Source organism: Papio anubis, chromosome 10, assembly GCF_008728515.1.
Source record: "Papio anubis isolate 15944 chromosome 10, Panubis1.0, whole genome shotgun sequence".
Classification (NCBI taxonomy): domain Eukaryota; kingdom Metazoa; phylum Chordata; class Mammalia; order Primates; family Cercopithecidae; genus Papio; species Papio anubis.
This window is the reverse complement of record NC_044985.1, coordinates 103,070,605-103,079,114: the sequence shown is the minus strand read 5'-3', so window position 1 is coordinate 103,079,114 and position 8,510 is coordinate 103,070,605. Positions and strand designations below refer to the sequence as shown.

The 8,510-nt window shown below is 53.3% G+C and overlaps 1 protein-coding gene across 4 annotated transcripts; it reads left to right on the top strand.

The window, feature by feature from the left end:
* Window positions 1-2,999: 2,999 nt before the first annotated feature.
* On the top strand, window positions 3,000-8,302 carry LOC101006121 (tubulin alpha-4A chain). Of its 4 annotated transcripts, none has more exons than XM_003907986.5 (4): window positions 3,000-3,922; window positions 5,784-6,006; window positions 6,300-6,448; window positions 6,691-8,302. In XM_003907986.5, the coding sequence occupies exons 1-4, from the start codon at window positions 3,695-3,697 to the stop codon at window positions 7,660-7,662; spliced, it is 1,572 nt and encodes a 523-aa protein (XP_003908035.1). In that variant the 5' UTR covers window positions 3,000-3,694; the 3' UTR covers window positions 7,663-8,302. The 4 variants fall into 4 exon arrangements, with proteins under 4 accessions (XP_003908035.1, XP_003908033.1, XP_021779723.1 ...); XM_003907984.4 differs by lacking the exon at window positions 3,000-3,922 and adding an exon at window positions 4,094-4,157; XM_021924030.2 differs by lacking the exon at window positions 3,000-3,922 and adding an exon at window positions 4,378-4,805.
* The last annotated feature ends 208 nt before the right edge of the window (window positions 8,303-8,510 follow it).

The following is an 8,510-nucleotide window of genomic DNA, read 5'->3' as shown; positions in this document are numbered from 1 at the left end:
GATGAGCAGCTAGAAGCTCTAGACCAGCTTGGGCTGGTCTAGACCAGCAAGACCCCATATCTATAAAATATATACAGTGTGTGTGTAGTGTTTTTGTTTTTGTTTTTTTGAGACAGAGTTTCTGCCTGCTGCCCAGGCTGAAGTGCAATGGTACAATCTCGTTCACCGTGAACTCTGGCCCTGGGTTCAAGCGACCTCCTGCCCTTCAGCCTCCTGAGTAGCTGGGATTACAGGCATGTGCCACCACACCTGGCTAATTTTGTATTTTTAGTAGAGACCGAGTTTCACCATGTTCGCCAGACTGGTCTTGAACTCCTGACCTCCAGTGATCTGCCTGCCTCGGCCTCCCAAAGTGTTGGGATTATAGGCGTGAGCCACTGCGCCTGGCTGTATGTATATTTTTTTGAGAGAGAGTTTTACTCTGTTACCCAGGCTGGAGTGCAGTGGCTCCATCTCAGCTCACTGCAACCTCCACCTCCTGGTTTCAAGCAATTCTCCTGCCTCAGCCTCCTGAGTAGCTGGGAATTATAGGCTCCTACCACAATGCTTGCCTACTTTTGTATTTTTAGTAGAGACAGGGTTTTACCATGTTGGCCAGGCTAGCCTCGAACTCCTGACCTCAAGTGATCTTCCCACCTTGGCCTCCCAAAGTGCTGGGATTATAGGTGTGAGCTACTGAACCCAGCCATAATATATATATCTATCTCTATCTATCTATCTGTATATATATATATACACACACACACATACACACACACACACATATATGTATATATATGTATATATATAGCTGGGTGTGCTGGTGCCTGTCTGTAGTCCCAGCTACTAGGGAGGCTGAGGTGGGAAGATTGCTTGAGCCTAGGAATTTTAGAGCAACATTGCAGTAAGCCATGATTGCACAGCAATCCAGCCTGGGCAAGAGAGCAAGATCCTGTCTCAAAAAAAAAAAAAAATGGGTCTTACAGAACTAAAATTAAGGTGTTGGCTGGGTTGCCTTCCTTCTGAAAATTCTAGGGGAGAATCTATTCCTTGACTTTTCCATCTTCTACAGGCTGCCCATATTCTTTTACTCATGGCCTCTATCCCTCTTGAAAGCCAACAATCACATCATTCTGACCTCTACTTACTTTTGACCTCTTCTTTATTTCTTAATTTTAATTTTTTGGTAGAGACAGGGTCTCACCATGTTGCCCAAGCTGGTCTCAAACTGCTAACCTCAAGTGATTCTCCCACCTCAGCCTCCTAAAGTGTTGGGATTACTGGCATGAGCCACCACACTAGGTCTGACCTCTTCTTCTTTGACTCTGACCCTTCTGCCTCCCTCTTTCATTTATAAGGACCCTTGAGATTACATTGGGCCCACCTGGGATAATCCAGGATCATTTCCCTATCTCAAGATCTTTACCTTAATAACATCTTCAAAGTCTTTTGCCATGTAAGGTAACAGTCATAGGTCCTGGAGATTAGGATGTGGATATCTTTGTGGGGGGCGGGGGGATGTTCTTCTGCCTACCATCTCTGAAGTGAAACAATTCTTCTGACACACATTTAGCAAATGCTAACCAGATGTGCTAAGCACTATGGTAGGCACTAGAAACAAAGATGAATAAGACACAGTCCTTACTTGCAATAGTTTGCTATCTATAATAGCAAGATGGACATGTACACAAATAACTACAGCATGATGTACTATATGCACTAAAATAAATGTCACAGGTACTTACACAGTGCCTTGATGTGAATATGTACATCTCTAAATTCATCTGATACTCACAATCTGAAGTTGTTATTCCCAGTTTTCCAAATGAAGAATCTGCACCTGAAGGTCGAAGAGGTTTAGGGTTTTTCCTAAGATAGCTCAAGTCTCTTACTACATTCATTCTGCTAGGATAGGAGAGCACAAGGAAAAAGAGGTTCAGGGAAGGTGTGCAACCTACTGCCATGTGTCCTGTAGTCACCACGGACGCTTCCTTTGTAGAGACCATGACCTCATTCCCCAAAGCAGCCTCATTATATGCCCCTGTCAGTTTTCTTTTTATGAATGAGTCTTGTTCTCCCAACCAGAAGGCAAGTCTACTGGGAAGAGAGAGACCTTGTCATATTTCACTATATTCCTTTCCATGCCTTGCCTATTTTGTTGCTAGAGAGTTGCCATCACGAGTTCTTTCATGGTATTGTGTTGTGTTGTCAGGTGATGGGGGAGGGTCGGGTGAATCCTTTCCAAGCGATGTAGAGCCGGGAAGACAGGTTTCTTAAGATCTGCAAACCAGCAGCACCTGGGGCACTGCCAGATGACTTTCCCCAGTAAAGGGAGACAATTAGAAAAGGCAAGGCAGGCCGGGGTGGTTGCTCAGGCCTGTAATCTCAGCACTTTGGGAGGTTGAGGTGGGTGGATCGCTTGAGCTCAGGAGTTTGAGACAAATCTGGACAATATGGCGAGATTTTGTCTCTACTAAAAATTAAAAAAAAAAAAAGTCTGGGCGTGGTGGCTCACACCTGTAATCCCAGCACTTTGGGAGGCCAAAGCGGGCGGATCATCTAAGGTCGGGCGTTGGAGACCAGCCTGACCAACGTGGTGAAACCCTGTCTCTACTAAAAATACAAAAATCAGCCAGGCGTGGTGGTGCATGCCAGTAATCCCAGCCACTCGGGAGGCTGAGGCAGGAGAATCGCTAGAACCCGGGAGGCAGGTGTTGCGGTGAGCCAAGATCATGCCATTGCACTCCAGCCTGGGCAACAAGAGCGAAATTCCATTTCAAAAATAACAATAATAATAATAAGCTGGGCATGGTGGTGCACGCCTGTGGTCCCAGCTACCGAGGAGGCTGAGGTGGAAGGATGTGGTAGAAGGATGGCCTTGAGCCGGGAGATGGAGGTTGCAATGAGCTGAGATTGCACCACTGCACTCTAGCCTCGGTGACACAGCAAGACACGGACAAAAAAAAAAAAAAAAAAAAAAGAGAGAGAGAGAGAGCGGGAAAGCAGAAGTAGCTTGAAAAGATAGGGTGGGGAGAATGGAATGAAATGTAGAAAGAAGTGCTTCTGCGGAGACCTGGGGCAGAGTGCTGAGACCATTAACGTGCAGGTTGCAGATCCTGCTCTTGGCTTAGAGACAGAAGAGACCGCGAAAGAATCATCCAAGATATGAGAATCTCGATTTTCTTCTTTTCTCTTCAGAGTCAACAGATATTTTGGTAGCTTACAACAATGTTTCCACTATGACATCACTGTCTCCTTTTCACCCACGAAAATGTCAAGGACTCAGTGAGGTTAAGTCACTTGCCCAAGGTCACACAGGGTAGCCTGGAAGAGAATCCAGGTCCTGAGGTCTCCGGGTCAGCACTCCCACAGTCTGGCAGCAGGAGAGCGGGCAGGTGCCCGCAGCGAGGGCATCATAGTGACAGCGCTGATGACGGGCCCACTAACCCGCGAGCCGCCGGCAAGCCGCGGCAGATTCCGGGGTCGGCCCGGGCAGACAGGCTGCTGGGCTCGACTCTGCGGGAGGTCCTAAGGCATCGGCACTCTGGGGCTCAGGCTGTGCAGTTCTGGGTCCTCGGCCGCCCACAGGCGTCGGCGAAAGCCTGCCGCCCGGGCCGGGGACCAGGAAGCGTCAGGCAGCTGGCAAGGTTTCCCCGGGGACGCGCCACAGCCTCACAGCCGGCCCGAGTCTCCTGGGAGGCGGGGCTGGAAGGGTATGGGTGAAGGCCAGTTGAGGCCGCTTGGGAAGGACAGCCTCGCCTGCTCCCGACCTAAGTCGGAACATGTGGATGACCGGTGCCTCCAGGACGCAGGTGCAAGTGAGACTCGCCCTGCCACAGCACCCTGCGTCTCCGTGGAGGCCCTAGGGAGCCCAGCGAGTAGGCTTAAAACGAGGAAAGAATGGTTAAAGCCCGAGTCGCGACTCTTAATCCCAGCCCGACAGGTGAGGAACCAGTGCGCAGCTTGGGTAGGGTACGCGGCCAGGCTCCTCCCCTCGGGGGGCCTCTTACCCCTCCTGGGAGGCGTGGCCTGCCGGCCGCCCAGCCTCTAGTGGGCGAGCGGGGAACGCGGGCCCCGCCTCCCGCCTATAAGGGCGGTGCGGCACTGCAGCTAGCGCAGTTCTCACTGAGACCCGTCACCCCGACTCAACGTGAGACGCACCGCCCGGACTCACCATGGTGAGTGCGGCCCCGCCGGGGTCGCGCCCGTCCCCCAGTTGCCCCTCTCCTTTGGGGAACTTTCCTTCCAGGCATGCTCGGGGACCTCCACCAGGCGTTCCAGGTCTCCAGGAGGTGCGAGGGTTTTGCATCCTCCCTCCCCAACCCCCTCCTGGTGACTTTGGCCGAGCCGTGTAGTTCACCTTCGGTGGCTGGGGTTGGGGCTTGGGGTGGAGTGCAACTCTTCAGTAACAGAGAGGAACCCTTCTGGCACTCTGCTCCTGCCTTACCGAGCATTTGTGTCCCGACTCTGTATGAGAGTCACACGGGCCTGCGCCCCGTCCTTTCCGCGGGCGAAAGAAGACGCGCTTGGCTGCCCTCTTGCATCCCCAGTCCCCGGTCCCCAGCACTGACCGAGCACGTGCTTGGCATTAGAAGGTGGAAGGGGGTCGGGTTACCTGGTGCCACATCCCCCTTTCCTCTGTGTGTGCATTCCAACTATCCACAGAATCACCCCCCACTCGTGACTCAGCACCCCGCTTCTGAGCTGAGAGGGGTGGTGGGAACGGAGTTCAGCCTCCTGAAGCGAGCCGGCCCTCTCCAGCCTGAGCCCGGGTGCGCGGATGGGCAGAGACAGCTGGCGCTGAGCACTGCGCGGGCCGAGGCCAGGTTGGGGGGGAGGGGGAAGAGGTGCATGTAGGGGGTGGTATTTATAGCCCAGGAGCGGGGGCCGAAACCCAATCCCCGCTTTGGGCTGGGAAATAACTGGAAAGACTCCACCGGGAGAGCGGATGTAGGGCTGGGCTGCAGGATGGCGCCCACCCTGCCCGGGACAAGGCGGATTACCTCTGGGGCCTAACCACAGGTTCCACTTCCTTTTCTGGGTATTTGGAAACCGTCACCCCGCCATTTCGGTGTGGGAAGGGCGCGCGGGACCTGCCGGACTTTAGTGCTTTAGGGGTTAATTTGGGGCTGACAGGGACGGAGCCTAAGGCAGTGAGTGTCCCAGTACCCTCAAACCTTATTGCTGGCCCCTGCTGTCTGAGCTTACAAGCATTACCGTCGCTATTTCCGTGCGGGCTGACACGGGAGATGAAAGTGGTGAAGACACCCAGGGTGTGGGGGTGGAGGTGGGGAGAGGAACCAGATGGGATTGATCCCCAGAGCCAGATAGGATTTAAAGGTGAGGGAGGAGGGCATCCTGATGGCGTGTGGTCAGTTGATGCCAGATTGGATGGTTGAGACACCTCTGCAGCTTACAGGAAAGAAAGAGGGAAAGGGTTCTATGAAGTCTAGCTGTTCATACTCAAAGCAAAGAATCAAATGGGGAGGCCTCTAGCTGTAAACCCATACCTCTAGGAAACCTTTTTTCATGTGGAGCCACAGAGCTCACTTGACAGATTCCCCACTGAGAAGTGAGCTAAGAGGTTGGCCTGCCCTGCTGGGTGCATCTAGGTGGGGAGTCCTGTACCTGGGAGCCCGGGCAGGCTGCTAGCCTCTTCTCACCTCTGCCCAGCCCCAAGCCTCCACTTTTGCCAACTGAGTCATCCTAGCTGGTAGGCGATAGGGTGGAAGAGAGACTTGCGAGGTGAGGTGAGGACTTGTGGATGTGGGGCTCATGCTGTGTCCCCTCTCTCTATCCCTCAGCGTGAATGCATCTCAGTCCACGTGGGGCAGGCAGGTGTCCAGATGGGCAATGCCTGCTGGGAGCTCTATTGCTTGGAACATGGGATTCAGCCTGATGGGCAGATGCCCAGTGACAAGACCATTGGTGGAGGGGACGACTCCTTCACCACCTTCTTCTGTGAAACTGGTGCTGGAAAACACGTGCCACGGGCAGTTTTTGTGGATCTGGAGCCTACAGTCATTGGTGAGAGAAAGTGGAGACAAAACTGAAGGGGGTGGAGCATGACTCAAAGCTTCTCCCTGGACAGAGATGGTATTTAGACCAGGCATTCCTGGCCCTGAAAATTCCTAGCCGTATTTGAAGCTGCAGAAGGCAAGCTGATCTCAGACTGGCCTGGGCAGCCTGTCTGGGTTTCTCTCACACACTGATATCTCAGGCTGGCAGGAGGATGAGTCCTCCATGCATCTGGCCACAGCTACCACCCTGGGGGAGGAAGGTCCCTGCTGAGCATAGTTTTGTGGTTTTTGCTCTTCCAGATGAGATCCGAAATGGCCCATACCGACAGCTCTTCCACCCAGAGCAGCTCATCACTGGGAAAGAGGATGCTGCCAACAACTATGCCCGTGGTCACTATACCATTGGCAAGGAGATCATTGACCCAGTGCTGGATCGGATCCGGAAGCTGGTGAGAATTTGTCTTGGGAGGGAGGGAACTTTTGAGACTGTGCTAATGGTCAGGCGTATTTTTTTCAGATCCCTTTCAGGGAGTCATCTCTAACTGTACATGGTCTCAAATGTGGTGCTGCTATGGCATCCTCAGTATTTGCCCTGACTGCTGATGTATCTTGCACTTTATGCAGCCGGGTGATAAGAGTCCCTCAGGCCCCTCCCCTACCTAAACAGTTATTTCTCATTCTTGCCTTTCAGTCTGACCAGTGCACAGGACTTCAGGGCTTCCTAGTGTTCCACAGCTTTGGCGGGGGCACTGGCTCTGGCTTCACCTCACTCCTGATGGAACGGCTCTCTGTTGACTATGGCAAGAAATCCAAGCTGGAATTCTCCATCTACCCAGCCCCCCAGGTGTCTACAGCCGTGGTCGAGCCCTACAACTCTATCCTGACCACCCACACCACCCTGGAGCACTCAGACTGTGCCTTCATGGTGGACAACGAAGCAATTTATGACATCTGCCGCCGCAACCTAGACATCGAGCGCCCAACCTACACCAACCTCAATCGCCTCATTAGCCAAATCGTCTCCTCCATCACGGCTTCTCTGCGCTTTGACGGGGCCCTCAATGTGGACCTGACAGAGTTCCAGACCAACCTGGTGCCCTACCCTCGCATCCACTTCCCCCTGGCCACCTATGCACCAGTCATCTCTGCAGAAAAGGCATACCACGAGCAGCTGTCGGTGGCAGAGATCACCAATGCCTGTTTTGAGCCTGCCAACCAGATGGTGAAGTGTGATCCCCGGCACGGCAAGTACATGGCCTGCTGCCTGCTGTACCGTGGAGATGTGGTGCCCAAGGATGTCAACGCTGCCATCGCCGCCATCAAGACCAAGCGCAGCATTCAGTTTGTGGACTGGTGCCCCACAGGCTTCAAGGTTGGTATCAACTACCAGCCTCCCACTGTGGTGCCTGGGGGTGACCTGGCCAAGGTGCAGCGTGCCGTGTGCATGCTGAGCAACACGACAGCCATCGCTGAGGCCTGGGCCCGCCTGGACCACAAGTTCGACCTGATGTATGCCAAGAGGGCGTTTGTGCACTGGTACGTGGGTGAGGGCATGGAGGAGGGTGAGTTCTCCGAGGCCCGTGAGGATATGGCTGCTCTGGAGAAGGATTACGAGGAGGTGGGCATCGACTCCTATGAGGACGAGGATGAGGGAGAAGAATAAACCAGCTGCCTGGAGCCTGTTCACTATGTTTATTGCAAAATCCTTTCGAAATAAACAGTTTCCTTGCACGGTTTCTTGTCCCCTCTGAGTGCTTGAGGTTCTGCTGCCTTCCCCTTCATGCTGCTGCTGCTCTCACTGTTTGCTGTTCATGACCCTTATCCCTTCCGTTGAACGTGAGACCTGCAAAGGGGCCCTTGCCAGGCCCAGGAAGCATAACCCCAGGGACTTTAAATCGAAGCCCTAGGGGTATTCAGTATAGGGAGGAAATGAGGACCAAATCCAGGCACAAACTGTTGAAGGATGAGTCTTCAGTTCCTTTTCAAGTAGGAGTTTAATCCAGTGGTTTCTGTCTTTGAAAGTTAGACTGCTACCCTGTTCTTCCTGCTGCCTCTACATTTACCAACTCTGGAAGCAAGGCTTGGCCCAGACTCCTCTGTGCATTATGAGGGTTTGGGAGTGGGGCTGGGCTGGCCCAGAGTTCCTGGGCATGGAGCCACATCATAAGCTTGGGGGATGGGAGGGAACACAGGCGATCTCCTAGAGTTGTTTGTGCCACTGCACCTCTGAGCAGCTTTGCATAGCTTCCTGTCTTGCTGCTTTGCTGGAGCTGGGGCTGTGCCATTAAAAGTCAGGTCATCTCCCCTCTGTTTGTGATTTCTTTCTGGCCTCAGCCTCCGTGCTAGCTGGTGGGAGACTCCTGCTAGGGCCCTGGGGAAAGCTTCAACTTTGCTAACAGGAGCCCCAGGCCCCATGCTGATGTCAGCCTATGGGGTGGACATGGTTGGGGGGAGGAGGCTTGGATCGCAAAAGAGCAAGAGATGCCAACCCTGCCCTTGCCTTTCTTCCCT

Excerpts from the sequence above, each read along its gene's own strand:
- LOC101006121 (XM_003907986.5), top strand. The coding sequence starts at position 3,695 with ATGGGTGAAGGCCAGTTGAGGCCGCTTGGGAAGGACAGCCTCGCCTGC. Across the intron at positions 3,923-5,783 it reads TCTTAATCCCAGCCCGACAG|CGTGAATGCATCTCAGTCCA; the intron begins GTGAGGAACCAG and ends TCTATCCCTCAG. Across the intron at positions 6,449-6,690 it reads TGGATCGGATCCGGAAGCTG|TCTGACCAGTGCACAGGACT; the intron begins GTGAGAATTTGT and ends CTTGCCTTTCAG.